Raw genomic sequence first — 21,729 nt, forward strand, 5'->3', positions numbered from 1 at the left:
TAGATTAAATTCTACTGAAGATCACTTTTTCAGCCAAACAAGCTATGTAGTTTTGGTGAATCTTTATTATTTGACAATATGCCCATTAAACCTGGCTTCCCCTGAAAAGAATTGTGTGCTGAAGAGGAAATACATATGTTCCTGTCTATAAATCCAAAGGGAACACAGTATTTTCTTGGTTCCATATTGCAAGATGCTTCCAGGACAAACGAAGGATTGCCAGTGGAAACTCTGGATATTAGTTTGTGAAGTGTCCTGGGGAAGCTGGAAATTTTTGTAAAATAAAAACATACAGTAATTTGAAATTACACACATACACAGAATAAACCTTGCCAAACTGGCTGCCCTAAGACTGTTTTTCCACCCAAATAGTTTAATGGTTTTTCTTTTAAGTATTAGTTGAAAATATTTACCTATGAGCTCAAAGGAATGTCTTAGAATTGACTGAATTTTGTTGGAAAACATTCTGAGTTTTTAAAACAATCATTCATTATGAAGAAAAATACAGAATGCTTAATTGGTCAATAGCAATTAAATCTGAAACATAGAACGTGGCATCTCCTCAGTTACCTAAAAGAATGTCATTGAAAACAATAAAACTACAAGTAATTGAAAAACTATGTACTAAGAATAAAATAAATACAATGAGAGATTTAGGGCATCAGATACATGAGATGAGAAGAATTAAGGGGGCCAACTCAAGAAGTTACGAGAAAATGTTAAAACTTCAAATCCCTCAAAATATTTATGGAACAGAGAAGAATAACTAGCAACAGATTGAAAAAGAAATCCCTTGGCTTTAACCACTAAATAGAAAAAGGGACACAAAATTTGCACAACCTGACCATTTCTTTGTTTAAAAACAATACTTTAACAAACAACTCAAAGGCAGAAGTTCTCTCTTCATTTTTTACCAAAATAGCTCAACATCAGTTGGACTAGTGGATCTAATTATGTGCTAAACCTTAGACCACTTTGCTCACTGCTCACTTTTTTTTGCCAGAAAATTCCCTCGCCCCCTCAAGAATGTTTTTTTATTAGCATTAGCAAATAAAGGAATTTTAGTTCTTTATTTTATGACCACTGGCATCGGCAGTTACAATTTGAAATAACTACCGTATCTTAGCAACTTTAATCTTAACAAAATAAATACAGTAAGGAGCAAACAGGCTTCATGCCACATGAGAGTCTCATCACCATCCAGAAAAGGCAAGAGAGGAAATCAACAAAAGATGACTCTCAACGTGCTGGTACTCTGGAATTGGCAGCTCGCCAGTGGCCAAAAACACTACATTTTTTTCCCCCTTTTCATAGCAGGGGCACATACAAGGCTGTATCTTAGGGAAAAATTCACTGTGATCTAATGGGGCAGTCATGAAAGAGGGAAGGGAAAAAGATGATTCATCTAAAAAGAAGGATATGAAGGGAAAATTTGAAATTTTATTATTTTCTGTTCCTTTTTCTCCTGGGACTTGGAGATCACAGCAATGGCTGCATTTCCCAAATTGGATCCAAGCCAACACTTACACAAGCACAGCATAAGTTCCTTTCATTAGACACTAATGCTCCAAATTATGACTGAAAATAAGAAAGAGGGCACTTACTAGATATTGAATGAATGAATGAATCAATACGTTTCTGAACTTTGAAGCCAGTTAGAAAATATTAGAGACACAAAGCTCTTGAAACTACTTCATACTCCTGCAGAGATTACTTGAAGTATCTCTGACATACAATTAAATCCCTGTTCAACTTGATCCAAACACAAGCATCCCTCTGAAGTTAATCCTAGGCTGTGCAATTTAAAGGAGAGATCAGAGACCTTGTGGTTAGACAGACTTAAGTGGGGACCTCCACACCATCACTTTCTAGCTCTGTGAATTTACAATATTATCTTTAACACCTCTGAGTTTTAGGGTATTCTTCAGCCAAATGGGTAAAATTCCATAGGGGGGAAAAAGATGGTTGTGAAATTGTCAACTGGAATACTGAGACTAAAGCTGCCTGATCCATTTCCTTTTAACATGATTTACCATCAATAAATTTGACTCACTTTCCTTCCCTTGATATCCTTTCCTTTGAGTTATAGAGGCCACCATCAGCAAACAAATCACATATGGCAGCCTCCTCATTGCAATCCTGTTTGATGTTAACCAGGTTTATCACCACTCTTCAGAACATGCAGCTCTTGAGTTCCTTGGCTTATTACGTTCTGAATTACAAATGGACATCCTGGTTAAGCCTTGACTATTTCTTATCTGAAGAGATACCCAGGTGGCTCAGCAGTAAAGAATCTGTTTTCAATGCAGAAGACATGGGTTCAATTCCTGTGTCAGGAAGATCCTCTGGAGAAGGAAATGACAATTTGCTTCAATATACGTCCCGAGGAAATCCCTTGGACAGAGGGACCTGACGGGCTATTGTCCATGGGGTCACAAAAGAGTCGGACACAGCTTAGCGACTAAACAACAACAACAAATTTCTTACCTGAACTAATGATTGGAAGACCCCAAACAGTGCTCTAGCCTTGTCTCTTCCAATCTGCTGCAAGCATTCTCTTCCTAAATTTGACCATATTTTTGCTCCTTCAAATTCTCTTTTCTATGATATTATGGGGCCTCCAAGTTCTGAGTTATGTCTATTTCTCAAGTCCCATTTCCTGGAATTCCTGCTATGCTCTAGTCAAACCAGTCTGCTTCTAATATTACTCCAGACTCAACACGATTGTTGCACTCCCTACATAAAATGTCTTTTCAATTTTTTTTGGCCAGTTGATAATTGCATCAGAATCCAACTCAACCATTATCTCCCCAGTGAAGACATTCCTGCAGTTGCTTTATAAGGGTGATAACATTCTACGTTGGACCATGTCTGTACAATATACTCTGTCTTTATAGCACTTAATTATAGTGCATAGTAATTATTCACTTTCTATCTCTCTCATTAGATCATGAGTCAAAGAGTCCTGAGGTCAGAGATTATAGTTTAGCATTCCCTGGCACAGTGCCTGCATGGAGCAGATAGTAAATATTAGTTTGGGTCCCCTACCGCTGTCCTCCCTATCCTTAAAATAATATAAAGATGGATTAAATTGAACTGTTTGGACTTTTATTTTGATGAAGTTAACTGAAAATTCTGCTTTATTTGTTGAGGTAATGTCTAACTTAATCTAAAAGAAGAGTAAGTATCTCTTTTTCACAGAAAATAAATAGAAACTTACATTTAAGAAACAAAAAGTTGGTATTATTTTTGTTCTTGATGAACTATCAGCTTCTGGTTTCTTGATGACCATAATCCTGTTTTGTATGGTTGTTACCTTGAATCTTTTTTAAGGCCCTAACTTACTCTGCTTCTTGCTCGTCTCCCCTACATCTCTCTCACTTTATACCTCCTTGGCAAATGATCATAGCATGTTTACAAGAGGAACAAAATCAATGATAATGATGATGGGAATAAAAGGATTTACCTTTTGATATTAAAGAGTCATTAAATTCTGAGTTTTGAAACAGATATAATCTTATATATCAAAATTCTAATACAATATAGTTGCTGCTTGGTTCTGTGGTTCAATGAAAGGCTGGTACAATGCCTAAGATAAAAATTCTATAAAGTCCTCTAAGAAAATTCTTAACTCATTTGTATAATAGATCTCTCTCTCTCTATGTCTTTAGTTGCTAAGTCATGTCTGACTCTTGCGACCTCATGGACTGTAGCCTGCCAGGCTCCTTTGTCCATGGGATTCTCCAAGCAAGAATACTGGAGTGGGTTGCCATTTCCTTCTCCAGGTATATAATAGCTAATATACATTAAATAATAAAGACTACATATGAAGTGCTCAAGAATATAGCTGAATAGCTGAAGTTAAATATTTCTACAACTTGCCTGGTGGCCTTAAAAATAACTTCACTAATTCTCCCCATCACCAGACCTAATCTAGTTCTATCCTTGTAAGAAATATTGTCTATACCCTACTGCTAAGATGGTATGACATTTCACCCTGTGCATGCTGAAGAGTATCTCAAAATGGAAATTCAGCTATAGAGGGAATATTATCAATGTGTCTGAAAATGAAGGGAAATGACAAAAAGTTGGAAGGAAAGAGAAAATCAATTCAATGGTGAGGGAATAAATTCATTCAAGCAGCACAGCTTAGACTTCTCCCATTTGCTCTGTATCTGGTACCCAAACAAGACATTTTAAAAAAACTATCTATCCTTCATGGCAGCCATGGAGACAGACACCAACTATGATATGACTTGAGCCTTATATTGTTAAATATTCTGTGCAGGACTTATAATCATAAAATTTTGAGCAGAGAGTCAAGTCTAAACATAATATTGTATACTGCTATTCTTTGAGGGGAAAAGAGACTTAAAATTTTTAAGATGGTAAGGCTGTTGTAAGGATAACAAAAAGTTCTATTGGTTTTTCTCTAAAACTTTCTTTACCCCAATTATAATCTATTTTCCAAACAGTACACAAAGCCTTGCTTTTATGGTGAAGACTGCCAGATTAAATACAGGATGCCTAGTTAAATTTAAACTTCAGCTAAATGATGCATATTTTTTTAGTATTAAGTATGTTCCACATATTGCATGGGACCTACTTCTTCTAAAACTTATGCATCATTTATCAGAAATGCAAATGTCACTAAGCATCCTGTATTTTTATTTGGTATTTTTAAATTTAATATGATGGAGCTTCCCAGGTGGTGCAGTTGGTAAAGAATCTGCCTGTCAGTGCAGGAGACACAAGAGATGTGGGTTTGATCCCTGGGTTGAGAAGATCCCCTGAAGGAGGAAATGGCAACCCACTCCAGTATTCTTGCCTGGAGAATTACATAGACAGAGGAGCTGGCGGGCTATAGCCCATGGGATTACAAAGAGTTAGGCACAACCAAGCACACATACATGCAACCCTATTTATAGGAGTGCCTATCCAATCATAAGACTCCCCACTTTGAGTTTACTTTATGTGGTTTTAATGAATGCAATGGATCAAACACCGACTGATACAAAGCAGTCTATTCAGCCTCATGTTTACCACAACATTGTTTGTCAAGGCCTGTAGACTTGGACAGCTAAGTTCCCAGCTCACTTTTCTCAACTACTTCAGTTAACAAAATGTGACCTTTCTATCCTCCTCTTCTCCTGAAGAAAACAGAAATTTTCTAAAGGGATAAAAATATCCAAAATTAAAAATGACTATGAACTATTTCAGAATCTTGAGGCTGTCAATACTTGATGCTTTTAAATAGTTGTCATGGTTCACCCTAGACGCATCTGCATATTTCTGTGGTTTTTTTCATGGCGTGTAGTGAACTTTGATATCTTTGGGGAATAAAAGAACTCTCTATCTGTCTATCTACACATATATATTTAACAATGCAAGTTACTGTTATATAAATGTAGGCTGTTGTCAATTTCAGTTCCCTGCCATATCAAAAGAACAAAGCAGGCAGGAAGAGCAAGAGGATGATCTAATATGCCTACGCTAATAACAAACTCAGTGTCCTAAATTGGCAATGGCAGCCCTCTTCTGCGGAGATTGTTTTTAACACCATCAGTAGACATTTTAAAAAATTGGATGGTGACAGGAAGAGTACATTTTAAATTGTCAACCTTCATGATGTCCTTTTGAAGAATAGCAATTACATAACTCAGGGAGCTTTATTTTGCATTTGAAAAAAATACATATATCTAAAGGAGTCTGCGACTCCATATCCTGAATTCTTTGTAGAAAATAAAGCTCCTTATTTTTTCCTATGATCTCTTTTATTTATTTACTTTTTTACTCACTTCCTAGTTAAGGCGGGTATCAATATTAAGTAAGCAGTACAGAATTAAAACTGCTTTGGATTTAAATTATTAACAAATTCATTTTAAAAGACTTTTGACCATATGCTACTTCTTAACCATATTTAAAGTCCAGTTTTTAATTTTCTAAGGGTAGCATACTTTTTTTTTCCAACTCTATGGCATTAAAAAGTTTACTTATAGTATTCTAGCATTTTGTTAAAGTTTTAAATTGTTTCCTCTTGGGCAATGAGAGAAGGAAGTGTTATGCAAGAATAAGTTTTTATCACACAGAAGTCATTTGATCTTTTTCTGCTAATTCTCATCATTAAAAAAAAAAAATTTTAGAAAAAAAACTCTTTAAAAAATGCAGACAATGCCAAGAGAAATGCATTTCAAGTACCCTAAATAGTTAATGTATTTTCTAAATGAATGATTTAAAATAGCTATTAAAGGAGAGGAAATGAGCTTAGGTTTCTAGTAATGACTTCTCCTCTTCAAAATGAAATCTGTAAATCCCTGATTGCAATTCCAAATCCCCAAAGGACCAGCAGTTCTGGGACCAGGGCTCACTGGCTTTATGTCTAATAGCACCAGATAAGTAGTATGATTTTTATATATGTAATTTGGGAGAATATTCAGAATTTATAGTCCTGGAGACAATTTATGAATGAATTTCCTTTTTAAAGTACATTATTCTAAAAATCAACTTTTCCAACCCGATTGTAAGCAGAGCACACAGGAATGTGGGAGGCATGGATATATACACAGAGAGACATATATATATACATATATATATATATTTATATATGCATGCACACACATGCACGAAATATAAGTACCATTTTATTCATAAGAGCATAATGACTCGGCCTGTGATTGTTAATAAAAATGCATTTCTAACCATCAAATTTGAGTCTATTATTCTAAGTTAATTGCATTTGCCCTAAAGAGACTTACAGCTGGCTGTCAGCCTGTTTGCGTCAGTTTCATTTTATTCATCAGTCAGTCTTGTCTCCTCTCCTTTTTATATTCCATATATTGATCAAACAGATTTGTTAGCATCCCTCCACAGCTTACACATCATCAAAAAATTAAAAAATATCCTTGATTTTATCATCAAATACATTTGATGACTTCATTCATTTGTGGGCTATCTTCACTGCTATTTCAGCAGCAAATAGATACCCTGTGGACAGGCCCATAAGACTGCCATTAAATATAACAGATGTAACTCACTCAGAGAGGCACTGAGAAAAAGTCAAACAGGAGAAAGTTTACACAGTAGTGGTCTGCGGCACCTCCGCTTTTCAGTTGGAATAGGGATACACATCACCGTAAACATTAGTTCTTTACTGGAGTGTACTACGCAGTAAAAGGCATCTTGTTAAAATTCATCCTCAGAGTAGAACGTACTATGAGGTGGTGAAGTGGATTAAAGAAATAAATGGGCACCATGTTCCCAATGGAGCCAAGGAAAACCAGTGGGTGAAACAGAAGAGCAGGGAGGTTAGGGTAGAAACGTAGTTAAGGTGAAAATCTGTGAAGAATTAGAATTTTACTTTTGTGAGTCAAGTTGCTTAGAGGGGAGATAAAAGGCATCACAGGGTGAGAAGATAATTAGCTGATCAGAAGCAAAGCAGTTTAAAAGGTGACCCTTACCTCCTCTGTTACTCAGTCTAAGAAACTATAGACAATTATTACAGTATTTTCTCCAGGGATGTGTGATACAGTTTCTCCACATATCCTCTAAGACACAAAGCTCTCTCAGCATTGTCATTGCGTTGCCTGAGTTCAGTGCTTTTTATGGAAATTCCTTACATCACGCCAGCCTTGTCTTTCAACCTTGCTTTAGATCAGTGATTCTCAAATGGGGTGATTTCACGCCCCCCAGGGGACATCAGGAATAAATACCTGCAGATGCTGGGGGAAGGTGTTGCTAACATCTGGTGAGTAGAGGCCAGTGATGCTGCTATACAACCCGCAATGCACAAGACAGTACCCACCACAAAGAGCTATCCAGCCCCAGAGGACAATAGAGCCAAAGTTAAGAAACCCGGCTTCAGATGGCTGACTGAAATCCAGTTAAAGCTACAAAACAAAAACTACATCACAGTTCAGCAGCCGTGCAGTGAGGAGGATTTAGCAACTCTGAGAAGCAGAGAGCAGTCCAGCTATTGCACACAGAATTTCACACTCACCTATTAAATAATACAATTCATTACCCAGACCCCAGGAACAGTGGAGCAAAATACAACCCCGATGTTAAGAAGAACAAAGAAAAATGAAAATCATTGCTTGATAGAAGATATTTCAAAGACTTCCAAGACAAACCAACTGAAAAATCCCCAATAAAAAGACTCAGCAAGAAAATTGTGTCACAGCCCCTAATCCTCAACAGACCTTAACAAGATGTTCATGAGCCAAAGACTCATGTCTGCAGAAGACAAAAGACATAGGAGACAATATAGTCTAGAGAAGGATTATCGTTAAGAGGCAGGAGAAAGATAAAATGGATGCCTCCACCTTACAGTTAGAACTCCTAAAGAGAATAAACAGAAATGGACTCAAAACCATGTTACAGTAACTGTTAAGTCTTTCTGCTCTTGGGAAATTAATATTTAGGTTAGACTCGGGGCAATATTTTTAAAACGTTTTTTTGATGAGTGCTTTTACCCCACCTGACTAGACACCCCTGCCTGGCACAGATGGCCAAGACATTTGCTTTTTTAAATACTCCATATTTCCACAGCCACCCACCAGACAAAAATTAGATTACCAATGCTTGTGTAAACTTTCCAAGCTCTGACACAATAAGATTCCAGGAAATGTACATGCACGGCTAAAAGAAGCATTATACATAATGCACTGTAATTCCAACAGACAAGTTGCTATCTTCGATAGATATACACATTTTCCATGCCAAACACATGAACGTCAATACATTTTTCTCAAGTTAAAATGGAAACCATTTAACAGATATAATGGGCACAATGAATTTCATTTTGCATTACTAATGCAGCAGAGGAGGAGGGAAGCTTTGGCAAGGATTGCAGTAAGACCAAGAAAAACAGGAAACAACTTAGAAGCTAACGTGGCTATACAAGCTATTGCCCCAAAATGTAGTCATGGAACCCAAGGGCAACTGAGACTTCATAGTCTCAAAACTCTAAGTTCATGTAAACAAATTTTCGACTTATGGGAAAAAAAGTAAAAAATGGACAAAAGAGTGGTTGCATTTTTGGAAAAAGGTCAAGAGAGTGTCACCATGTTTGTTTGTTTGTTAACCATCATTCCTGAAGAGATGTTATCACGACCAACTTGAATTTAGGGGAGATAAATTGGAGGTGAAGGAATTAAATGACATGTCATGTGAAAGGGAGTTAGAAAAGTAATCCAGGAGCCTAAATCCCTAGCTTCTGCTTTTACCACTGGACATACGTATCCCCCAAGATTCCTGTTCATCATTGTTAAAAAAAATAAAACAACAAAAACAGCATTTATTTCATTGGCCCTTACCTTTAAGTCTTTTTGGCACCTAAAATAGTTTATTTCAGTCACTGCACACCAAAGAATTTTTTTGGTGCTGTCTACTAGATTTAAATAGTAAATTCTGAAGCTTTAGACAAATGCTATTATTTAGACAAATGCTATTTAGACAAAGCCATTTAAAATAAAGGTTTTGAGCACAGGGTTACTACAGTCAGGCAGCCCTCACTTCCAACCTCATGTCGCCAACACAGTTTAATGAGCAAGCTCAGTGAATTTGAGAAAATTCTGTTACCAGAGTTTCAGTTTCTCTATCTGTAAAATGGGTGTATAATAGACCTTATATTAATATTTTTGGGGGGTGTCAGACAATGAAAGTCACTCAGTTGTGTCCGATTCTTTGTGACTCCAAATTCTCCAGGCCAGAATACTGGGGTGGTTAACCTTTCCCTTCTCTAGGGGATCTTTCCAACCCAGGTATCAAACCCAGGTCTTCCACATTGCAGGTGGATTCTTTACCAGCTGAGCCACAAGGGAAATCCAAGAATACTGGAGTGGATAGCCTATCCATTCTCCAGTGGATCTTTCCAACCCAGGAATCAAACCGGGGTCCCCTGCATTGCAGGCAGGTTCTTTACCAACCGAGCAATCAGGAAAGCCTTTTTTTAGGGGGGACAGGGAAGGGGATTACATGAGATCATGTGTGTAAAACAGGTTCATTAACTGCAGTAATGTCTAGCAGTGGGCTTCCTTGGTGGCTCAGTGATAAATAAACTGCCTACAGTAATGGACAGGGAAGCCTGGCCTGCTGCATGGGATCACAGAGTCGGACATGAACCAATTGAACTGAACCAATGCAGGAGATGCAGGTTCGATCCATGGGCTGGGAAGATATCCTGAAGAAAGAAATGGCGAGCTACTCCAGTATTCTTGCCTGGGAAATCCCATGGACAGATGAGCTTGGTGAGCTACAGTCCATGGGGTTGCAAAAGAGTCGGACACAATTTAGAGACTAAACAACAACAACAAACTCTAGCAGCAGAAGGGACCCTTTCCAGGGGTCAAGTCTATGCCTCCACAGCTTCCAGGTTCTGTGAACTAGGATACAATCTTAGTTCAATCCCCTCTAAAATGAGGAAAATAACAGAACTATCTAAAGTAATAATATATACAATTATATAATAATGCCAATAATATCTAGGATTGCTACAAGGATGAAATGAAATAAAATTTTCTAACTTAAAAGCACATTGCCTTTTATCCACAATCATGTTTCCATCATATTTACAAAGAGGATTTAACATCTTTAGTATTAGGCTCCAAAATAATTGATGAAAGCGTCTCAAAATGTAAATGGAAAGAAACCAATTGGAGAAAAAACATAAGACATTCTTCATTATATTTATCTTGAGTTCCATCAAGGACTTGCATTTCTTTGATTTTCTTTTTCTCTTAGAAAATAAAAAGCACATTTCAACTCAGTGAAGTTTTAAAAGATATATGACAATATTTAAAAAGATTTGACCTAGCAATTCTTTAGAAAAGCTCCTACTTCCAGAAATTGATGACTTTTTTGGCTAATGTGCAGATGTGGTACTTCATGTAAGGACGGAAGCCAGTACCACCACAGTCAGTCCCGTGGCCGAAAACGATGTGCCAGCAAATTGGTTACGAGGTGTAAAAAACGGTGGACACAAAAAGTGAAGAATATCTTTGACTGTGAAAGGTCAAGATGACTTAGTAAGCTATTAACTTGGCTCATTTTTCAAATGATGAATCAACTTTTATGAGAAATATTCAGTGTTTTCAAACTGCTTATCAAGATCCTAATTCTGTCATCATAAAGACCTATATAACTCAAAATTTTAGAATACCACTTAATATGTTAATTGTTAAATTACAGTGATGTGAACTGGAATATGAAGATAAGTCAAACTTTCAACTTGTTTCTCTCTTCTGATGCAGAATAAACTTTTCCAAATAAGGGGCTTCTAAGGTGCACAATGTTTAGCCAGATAAAAAATAAAACAGATTGGTATGATAGTCAGCAATAGAAAGAGAAACAAATTAAGTACTTATAATTAAAGCTTGAGGAATGAAAGAATTCACACTTTCTCAGAGCTATTATTTCAGACAGTCTGGTGTCAGAATTAAAAGCCAACCAGTGCATCTGTTTATATTGCCAAGGATTTTCACAGTAAGAAGGGCTAGGAAACACATATTTTTTAATTAGGGTCCAAATCCCAAAGAACACCAAAAAAATAGTATGTCAAAAATAAATGTTCTTGTGATTTGTATTGTCCAATGTCCAAACAAAGACAAAAAATTATGTTTCTTACTTCTCCTTCACAAACACAAGTGAAAGAAAAAAAAAGTAATTCTGTTGCTTTGGCCACAGACTCCTTTTTTTTTGTTGTTATTCTGCTTGCTTCTGGCTTAGCTACTGCTTTTCTTTCCCAGGATGAAATAATATAGGAAAAGCTGATTAAGGAAGGTTTCATTCACAGGAAGGTTCACCAAGATGGCTCAGTTACCAATCCTTAAAAGCTGAATTACAGTGACATCCTAAAATGACCATTTTACACTTTAAAGTACATCTCCTATCTGAAAACTGTGAGTTAACTCTTTGCTTATCTTGAGCTCTGAATTAAAGGAAAGTCCTCTTTAAAATACACACTGATGGACTGAGCCCCGTAGTACTCAAATCTTCCATTAGCTTAGTTTTACTTCTTGCCAGCAAAATTTCAGGTTATTTCCTGCAATTTCAAAGATCACTCTTTGGTCAGTAGAAAAAAATATATTAAAAAGTAGTATTCTAGATACAAAAGTGAACAGACTTCTTACCCTCATCTGTTTATTCAACAGATATTAATTGATCATCTATTATTTGTCATATGCTGGGTTCGTTGTTGGGAAAGTCATCAGTGCATATAATCAAAACACAGGGTGTTAGAATTTCTAATAGGAGAAGTATAGAGTTTTGAAAAGTGTGTACCAGCAGAAGTAGACTAGGATAGATTTGAGAGATGATCGGCCCTCATATCTTTTATTTGACAGAGGAGGAAGCCTAAGATCTAGAAAGGCCGAACTTCATAACCACAGAGCTCTTCAGTGGAAATATATATATATATATATATGTATATATATATATCACGGAACTAGAATTAACGTCTCCAAGTTCAAATCTCAAATTCCCTATAGAGCAATATACTTCTCTCCAGAACATAATTTCCCCCAAAACAATAATGCCAAACCATGAATGTCAAAGCAGTTGACTAAAAGGTAAAAATGTGCTTTGAGACCTAAGAGTCAACATTCTTCCTAACTGTATGACATTCCAGATGGTGGACAGGGAGGGCTCAGAGGTCAGACCCAATTGGACCCTAATCTTAAATCGACCACATCTAACCAGCCAGTGACCTTCACCAAAGCACCTAATCTGAAAATCATCTTGATTTTTACAAAATCTTCTCCATCAGGATCTGTCATGAAAGAGTTGAATTGAGTAGAAACTCAATACATACATTTTTGTCTCCTCTTTTCACTCAAGTAAATTGAATAAAACTGATGAAAGACCAGGTCACCAAAAACAGCATCTCAGTTTATTTCTTATCAGACATTTCAGCACAAAATCCAGCCTCCAATTTCTACTCTGTGAATGTTTTAGGAGTTAGAAAGCAGACTAAACAACTGAACTTAGAGAATTTCATCAGCATACATCCTGTAAAAAAGAGATGGGAAGGAAACAGAATCAGATAAATATTTAAAGTTATTTAAACCTCCTACATAATGTTGCGAGCCTCTTTCCATTATGGAAACCCAAGTAGCATAGGTAAAGGGAACTTATAGATTCTCATATCTAGGATCTCCAAAAGAAGATGAGTTTCAGGAGTAAGTGAAACTTACTCAAATGACACTCAAATTCCAGGCACTCAAATGACAAGTCAATGCCCTGCTTTGATGGTAATTTGGCTCCCTGTTTTAGCTTTATTCTCAGCTATTTATACAAGGCAAGAAAGACAACTTTTATCAGTTATCTTCAACCTCACAAAAGAGGAGAGAACTCTCACTTTCAGGCAGCAAACTGACTGGTACTATCTGGTTCTTAGAGCCATCCCACAAAACACCACCATGGCTGGGTTTTACGGGATGTGGGTTACCATGTCTCTGCACGGAATAGGGATGGACAAGACCATTCCACTCAAACTATGTGGAACAGGTCTTCTTTTCGAAAGTGGGGTTCTCTTCCCTGAAAAAAAGGTAAACAGATCCTGGAAGGACAAAAAAATTGGATATTCGTGCAAATAATTATCTTTAATTTCCTTTCTTTTAGGATTATCCAGTTCAATTCAAAGTCCTCTGGAAGACCCTGGTAGGTTCATCTGATTTCTTTGTAATAGCTTCCTATACTAGATAATGGGCACTTTGGGTGTAATGTGTTAAGGGAAGGACTCCATCTTTGTCAGTGTCCACTGTATAGTGGCCAAAGCACTGGCATACACATCATCACACATCTGCATTATTCAAAGTATACCACAATCATTTTTCTTCCTTGAAGGTGCTTATAAGCCTATCTCTACATACATGTTACATAACAAAAGTTGAAAAATAATGTTCTCATTTATACATTACACTGATTCAGCGTCTTCCTATTTAAGACCCTGTGTTTAGCTTTAAGGGATGAAAAAAATCTCAGTCTCTGTCCTTGAAGGATGGAGCAACTTCTCTAAGAAATCACTTTAAGCTAGAATTAGCCAAGAGGACCCCATGTACAACTAACATTTGAGCTGGGTTTGGGGGGGTAAGTAAAAGTTTCACTGTTAGGCATGTACAAAGAGGCAAAGACGGAAAATGTGAAATGTGATTTCTCATTTAGTTAAAAGATGACACAGATAAATGGGGAATAAATAGTAAGGGAGCTTTTAAACATTCAGCAATGAAAGTCTGCCTAATATGTCATGGTGCTCCTGTAGGAGGCTATACTGGGCCACAGTCCTCTAGGAAGAGGTGGGGCTAAAGGAACAAGACATATTAATGAGGGAGGAAAAAGCCAGCATCACGTTAACAAATGCAGTATGGCCCATTTACTTTAAGTAAGCATCAGACATGTATATGTTCATCAATTTAGATGAAAAATCTAGAAAAGAGTTATCCCCAACTGAATATAGGAACCACCTCCATAAAGAGTAGTAAGAAAGAAGCGGGGAGCAGGGGTGAAGTGAGAATTTTGCTTTTCTTTTACACTTCCATATTGCGTGAGCTCTTTTTTTCCACAATAAAATTGTCACTATGTGTTGCTTGCTTAAAGTATAAATATTGTTTATATAATAGGGAGTTTTGATTAAAATAAGGGTCAAAAAAAAAAAACACTGGCAGGATAAGAAGCGTGGAGTTGTAAGAATTACAGTTCTTGTTATTTTTGGTTGTCATTAGGGCAGGTAGCTAAAAACCTGAGCTATACATTAGGAAGAATAACATTTGGTAGATGGGAATATCATTAAGCCAATCAACAGATAGGCAGGTAGAACTCTTTGGAGGTCATGACATAGATAAACACATATATTTTGTATATGTATATATAAATTAAACAAATATATATACTTTATACTTGAAATATACACATATTTATATACCTGAAATATATAATTTATATACTTTGAATATATATATATTTCAAAGGACCTTACTTTCTCGGCCAGAGATTGAACTTGTGTTTCCTGCATTGGAAGTGTGAAGTCTTAACTACCAAACCACCAGTGAAATCCCACAAATATATTTTATATAGCAGACTCTTCCAAATATATATAATGAATATATTAAAATGAATAATAAGAGTTAGGGAGAGAGAAGACAGACTAGTTCTTTTCTGAATATAGTGATTTTAAGATATGCAAGAAATGCTTTTTGGGATGCTTGCTTGGGAAATGTCTTAAAGACAACATATCTGGATATGGAGGGCACAACAAGCCAAGTCTAATTTCAGTTTAGATGTGGCGGTAATCTACATGAAGAAGAGAGGTGGAGTAATAAATGATATCAAAGGTCACCAGGAAATAAATGAGGTCAGCAAGGGAAAGAGTGAATAGAGCCTAAGGCAAGGCTTTGAGAAAAATCATCCATTAAGAGAACAATGTACTGGCTCATTCATTCACCTTTTTTTCAAAGATCCTGAGCCTAACACTGTAAGTTTCAAGTACAGAATACAGTGGTGGAAAAAATGGCTTAGTGACTGCCCACAGGCAGCTTCTATCCACTGCAATGCAAACATCCACTAACATTAACTGAGCACTTAATGACTTGGCAATGGCACTGAAGTATCATATCAATCTTTAGAGCAGTGTTGTCTTATCTCCACTCTATGGATGAAGAAATGAGGCTTGGTGAGGCAGCCAATTTGTTCTAAGTCATGCAACTATGAAGTGGCAGGGACTTGATTTAATGACCAAATTTGTCTGCTTCCACAACCCATACACCTGTGCACAACTGTGAAGTGGCCAGCCAAGGGGTCGTAGAAGAAATATCAGAATGGGGGAAAACAACAACAACAACAACAACAACAGCATTCTCTGCTAAAAAAGACAGGGTCAGAGTCATGCTCCTGACTAGTCATGTTATCAAGGAGGAAAGAAACTGATGAAAGATCATTGATTTGATTATTAGAAAGTCATCTATTCATTTATTTTTTCACTCAACCAATATGCATTAAGCAGCTTGCATGTACTACCACAAGGGCTTTGAAAGATCAGTTTTACTTGGTGGGGATAGAAGCCAATTGTGAAGGATCAAGAAATGAGTAGATAGTAAAGTCACTTGTGCTAAGGACCCCTCTGAGTAATTGGGTGATGGAAAAATTACCTTAAGAAGGCTTTTCAGGCTATAGCACACCTAAGTCAGCCTGCAGAGGCAGGACAGAGTCAGTAGAGAGAGTGAAAATACAGGGAAAGGGGATCATGGTGAATAAAGATGCATCCTGTGGACAGCGAAAGATAAGGAGATGCAAACTCCTGATACAAAAGGTCACGTTGAAGAGGAGAAGGACCCATTTTCCTCTCCTAGGGGAAAAAAAGGAAATATAAAGGAAAGGGTAAATGTTGCTGCAAAATGCAATCGTAGGACACTGTACCAACAAGATTTTATTTGCACATGTTTGGACAGCGGTTCTCAACCCTGGCTACATACTAGAATCATCTTGGCAGTTGTTACAAACTGTGATGCTTTAGACCGAACTCCAGACCAATTAAATCAGAAAAAAAATGTGAGGTTTCTTCAGGCTGAGGATATCCAAGGCTGTAAAGAGGACTTGGCAAGGTGTGACTAGGTGGGGAGAGGGGGGAGGCATTACTTGAGCAAAATCTGAAAAGCTAGGAACCAATAAAGAAATTAATTTGCCAAAATAAAGTAAAGAAGAACTGGTGTGGGGGGGGCGGGGGGCGGTGTGAAACAGCAACCCTGCTATGTGTGTAGATCACAAAGGATCCCTATAAATTTTCAAATTACTGCAAAGCAGATACATGTGCATCCCATTACATACAACCATAACCTGTACTAAGCACAGGTCATATCAGTACTACTCTCTTTTGTATTTCCAATTTCTATCAGAGTCCCTAGCATGCAGTAGATACTCAATAAACATTAGGTAAATGAATGACTTAATAAACAAATGTGTAACTCAGATGGCAGCGCAACCCTCTCTTCAAGTGCCTAGAGTCCTTGAGAAAAGCAAAATTGTCTCATATTCAATCCCAACTCACCTACTGCAAATACCTTCCATGTCTCAGATCTACATGGGGTCTAACAGATTTTTACCAAAGTTTAAAGAAAACAAAGGGGAGAAGGCCTTTATCAGCAAAACTTACAAGCAATTTAAAATTTGCTATTCGTTGTTGTTCAGTCGCTCACTTGTGTCTGACTCTTTGCAACCCCATGGACTGCAGCTTATCAGGCTTCCCTGTCCTTCACCATCTCCTAGAGCTTGTTCAAACTCATGTTCATCGAATAAATGATGCCATCCAATCATCTCATCCTCTGTTGTCCCCTTCTCCTTCTGCCTTCAATCTTTCCCAGCATCAGGGTCTTTTCTAATGAGTTGGCTCTTCGCATCAGGTGGCCAAAGTATTGCAGCTTCAGCTTGCTGAAGATCAGTCCCTCCAATGAGTGTTCAGGTCTGATTTCCTTTAGGATTGACTGGCTTGATCTCCTTGCAGTCCAAGGGCCTCTCAAGAGTTTTCTCCAACACCACAGTTCAAAAGCATCAATTCTTCAGCATTCAGCCTTCTTTATGGTCCAACTCTCATATCCATACATGACTACTGGAAAAAGCTTTGACTATACAAACAGCCCATATTGTTAACTATGTCACTTGGCCATTCTCACTGGCCATTGTTCCATGGTGAGTCCTTGCCTCCTGCCACCTTGCTGCACTTTTATTTCCTTCAGGCTTCACCAGTACCATCCAAATCATAAATTTCACCTGTTCTTATTTAGAACAGTTTAATCCTACACCATGGCTTTGGGGGGAACTCACTTTTAGTATCCAAACTTTCCTGGATTTTTTTTTTCACCAAACCAAATGGTAAATATTAACCCTATCCTTTTTAGAGCCCCAAAGTTTTATGGCCAATTATGATTTTAAATGGCCGTTTCCTCCTTCTTTTCATATAAGAGAATAAATCATCTGGAGAAGACAAATGGAAAATCTCCAACCCAGTAATGAATGAGGCCCAATGAGAGAATAAACGTTTGTTATTGGAAGTCCATAAAATATGTATATAATTACTGTTGAGAATAATCCTTACCGTCCTTACCAGCTAGTCTCAAAATCAATGTCTTTGTCTGTGAATGTCATCACTGAACCCAGTCACATGAGCAGTGATGTGAATACAGCGGGCACTCAACACACCAATCATGAGGATAAAGGGTGAAGATGAGATACTCTCTGAGATTTTATACCTTATAATAATAGTGGTAATAATAGCTACTTTCTATGTCCAAAGCCGTTTAAAAGCATTAACATTTCACATGGCCACATATCCTCAGAAAGCAGATCAATATTTATTCTTCCAAGTGTGTCGAGTACACAATTGGGGCACCTCGAGGTGAAAGCATCACCCTGCCAGTGTCAGCCTCAGAACTTGGAAATCACATCCCCAGTTCATTATGTCAGAATAATAAAGTGACCCTGGCTGGTTGAATGTATTCATTAATGGCTGAGGAAGGAGAGGGGCAGCAAGAGCAGACAGTAAAGCTTGGGGAACTCAGTGCTAACTAGCCAGCAAGGAAACACTATTATTTAGTATTGCATCCATTCCAGAAGAGAAACATACACAAACACACGTACATCAGAGCAGCCTGTTTAGTCCTTTTCAATGAGAATTTATTTTTTTTAACTCCTAGTCCAAGTAATTTTATTACCAATGATTGGATGGGGTGAGGGATAGTAGGAAGAACTTCCTTCTGAGATATCTCTCTCTCTGTGTATCTCTGTCCCCTTGCTGTGTGTTTTGCTGATTAAGCAAATCAACCTTAAATAGCAACTAACTAGAAAAGAACTCCACAAGGTTTCCTTAAGCAGCATCAAAATGACCGTGGCCCGTTCTCAGAGCCTATTAAGAGGTAATCAACCAGCACGACTAACAAGTCACTCAGCCCAGACTTTGAGAATTTGGCTCTTTTGTTCTGTCAGTTTGAAGAGTGCCCTGCGACTGATGCAATTTAGAAGGGAGCTCTTTCAGAGCTTTCACTCAGGAAGGCGCTGGGAGCTCTGGGGGTAGAGCTTAGCTCAGGAAAAGGGAAGGAATACAAGTCCGCATTGACAGCTTGATCCCAGAGAGAGGCGGCAGGGCCGCTTGTCTGGCGGGTCCTCTGGGTGTGGATGAGGCAGGGGCAGGGAGGAGCCTTCATCTTAAGTGAACGTGTGACTCCAATATTAAAAGAACAATTACCTTCCTGTGCACTGCTTGCTGTTTGCTACTGCTGTTTCCTTCAATAAAACCTCTTTTCACTTGCCAATGGGGGCCTGTCAGGCAATAATATTTTTCAGGCATGATACACATACTAAAATGCCCTTGTGAGTTTTTAATACGTTTACAGTTGATAACAATATGGCTGTTTTTTCAGGAAAGGTAAAATTAAAAGGATTTGTTAAAATAGCAGAGCAATATAGCAAGACAGGATGGACCCGTGTGGGTATGCTTCATGCTGCTGGTCCCTCCTAAGGGTCAAGCCAGCCGCCTGCAAGCAGGGGAAAGTAGCAAAGTGTGACCAGGAAGTGGCCTTTTTATTCAAATTGAAGTTCACCTTTTTAATAAAGACCTTTGTGTGTTCAGATCCTCTTCTCCCATCTGGGAGGAGGAGGATAACACAAGTTAGGTGAGATGTGTGCACAGCATCCTTATATTTGAATATACATTTGGCTTATGGATTTATCATGGAGCACTGTCTTTATAACTCAAGCAGGATGAAGGGATGGGATGAATTGTTCCCAAGGAGAAACCTCTACTTAAAAGAGATTTCCACCAAAAGACTAAAATCCTTGACTCATAAATTACAGTTTGCTGTGATCACAGCTCAAGTTTGTTTCGTTAAATGAAACTGGACATTCAGTTCAGTTCAGTAGCTCAGTCGTGTCCATCTCTTTGAGACCCCATGAATCGCAGCATGCCAGGCATCCCTGTCCATCACCAACTCCCAGAGTTCACTCAAACTTACATCCATTGAGTCGGTGATGCCATCCAGCCATCTCATCCTCTGTCATCCCCTTTTCCTCCTGCCCCCAATCCCTCCCAGCATCAGAGTCTTTTCCAATGAGTCAACTCTTTGCATTAGGTGGCCAAAGTACTGGAGTTTCAGCTTTAGCATCATTCCTTCATTCAGTTCAGTAGCTCAGTCGTGTCCATCTCTTTGCGACCCCATGAATCGCAGCACGCCAGGCCTCCCTGTCCATCACCAACTCCCGGAGTTCACTCAGACTCACGTCCATCGAGTCAGTGATGCCATCCAGCCATCTCATCCTCAGTTGTCCCCTTCTCCTCCTGCCCCCAACCCCTCCCAGCATCAGAGTCTTTTCCAATGAGTCAACTCTTCGCATGAGGTGGCCAAAGTACTGGAGTTTCAGCTTCAGCATCATTCCCTCCAAAGAAGTCCCAGGGCTGATCTCCTTCAGAATGGACTGGTTGGATCTCCTTGCAGTCCTTCATTAAGGTATAATAAACAATATAAATAGATAACATCTATCAGTCAATTTCAAGATAGATTTCTATTGTTATTTTCAAACATCCATTTGGCTAGAGTTTTTTAAAAATGTGTGCGTGTATACATGGACTCATATGTATGAGTTATCAATTATGTGCATAATGCTAATAAGCTTGTAGAGACTTTGAAAATCAAATAATAGTTCTAGTGGTCAAAACCAAACATTTTGGTACTAGCCCACAAATAAATACATATTTTCATGAAGGGACATAATGGTGAAAAGAATTTCTCTTAAGGGTGAAATGGAGCTTCTACATAATCCTAAAGAATAAAGGCACCTGTACTGACTGTTGTTAAAATAATACATGGTATTGGTTGTTCAACATGTATTACAGTATCTACCAATGGGAGACCATATACAGTTAAGTGGATAGCTACCACATGTGACAGCATGGATTCAAATCCTGGCCACAATACTGTTAATTCTATGACCTTAAGTAAAATGTCTCCAACTCTCTGAGCCTCAATTTCTTAACCATTATAGTGTGATGACTTCTGCTGCTGCCGCTGCTAAGGCGTTTCAGTCGTGTCCGACTCTGTGCGACCCATAGACGGCAGCCTGCCAGGCTCCCCCGTCCCTGGGATTCTCCAGGCAAGAACACTGGAGTGGGTTGCCATTTCCTTCCCCAATGCATGAAAGTGAAAAGTGAAAGTGAAGTCGCTCAGTTGTGTCTGACTCTTTGAGATGACTTCTACTGTTATACAATTATATAATACTACAATAATAGTATCTACTAAGTACATTTCATATAGGGGAAAATCAAAAAATAAATATATTGTATTTTGTACCAATCCTGGAACTCAATAAATAGTAAGTATTTTGATCATTATTACTCAATAATAATTACTTAAACATAATTATTGATTAACTTACATATGAGTTGTATTCCAAATTAACATATTATTAACCAGATTGATTAACAGTACCTGCTGTAAAGTGCTCTAGCCTAGAAAATCCCATGGATGGAGGAGCTGGTAGGCTGCAGCCCATGGAGTCACTAAGAGTTGGACACGACTGAGCAACTTCACTTTCACTTTTCAGTTTCATGCATTGGAGAAGGAAATGGCAACCCACTCCAGTGTTCTTGCCTGGAGAATCCCAGGGATGGGGGAGCCTGGTAGGCTGCTGTCTATGGGGTCGCACAGAGTCGGACACGACTGAAGCGACTTAGCAGCAGCAGCATCTGTAAATACT

The 21,729-nt window shown here is 38.0% G+C and overlaps 1 protein-coding gene across 1 annotated transcript in view; it reads left to right on the plus strand.

Moving 5' to 3' along the window:
* MDFIC2 (MyoD family inhibitor domain containing 2) overlaps positions 1-21,729 on the plus strand; it is a 112,047-nt gene that overhangs the window by 53,612 nt on the left and 36,706 nt on the right. The window contains exon 3 of the mRNA XM_060402222.1: positions 13,618-13,656. Within this exon, the coding sequence (XP_060258205.1) occupies positions 13,618-13,656 (39 nt within the window). The remainder of the gene's footprint in view (positions 1-13,617; positions 13,657-21,729) is intronic.

The sequence above is a fragment of the Ovis aries genome, chromosome 19 (genome assembly GCF_016772045.2).
Source record: "Ovis aries strain OAR_USU_Benz2616 breed Rambouillet chromosome 19, ARS-UI_Ramb_v3.0, whole genome shotgun sequence".
NCBI lineage: Eukaryota > Metazoa > Chordata > Mammalia > Artiodactyla > Bovidae > Ovis > Ovis aries.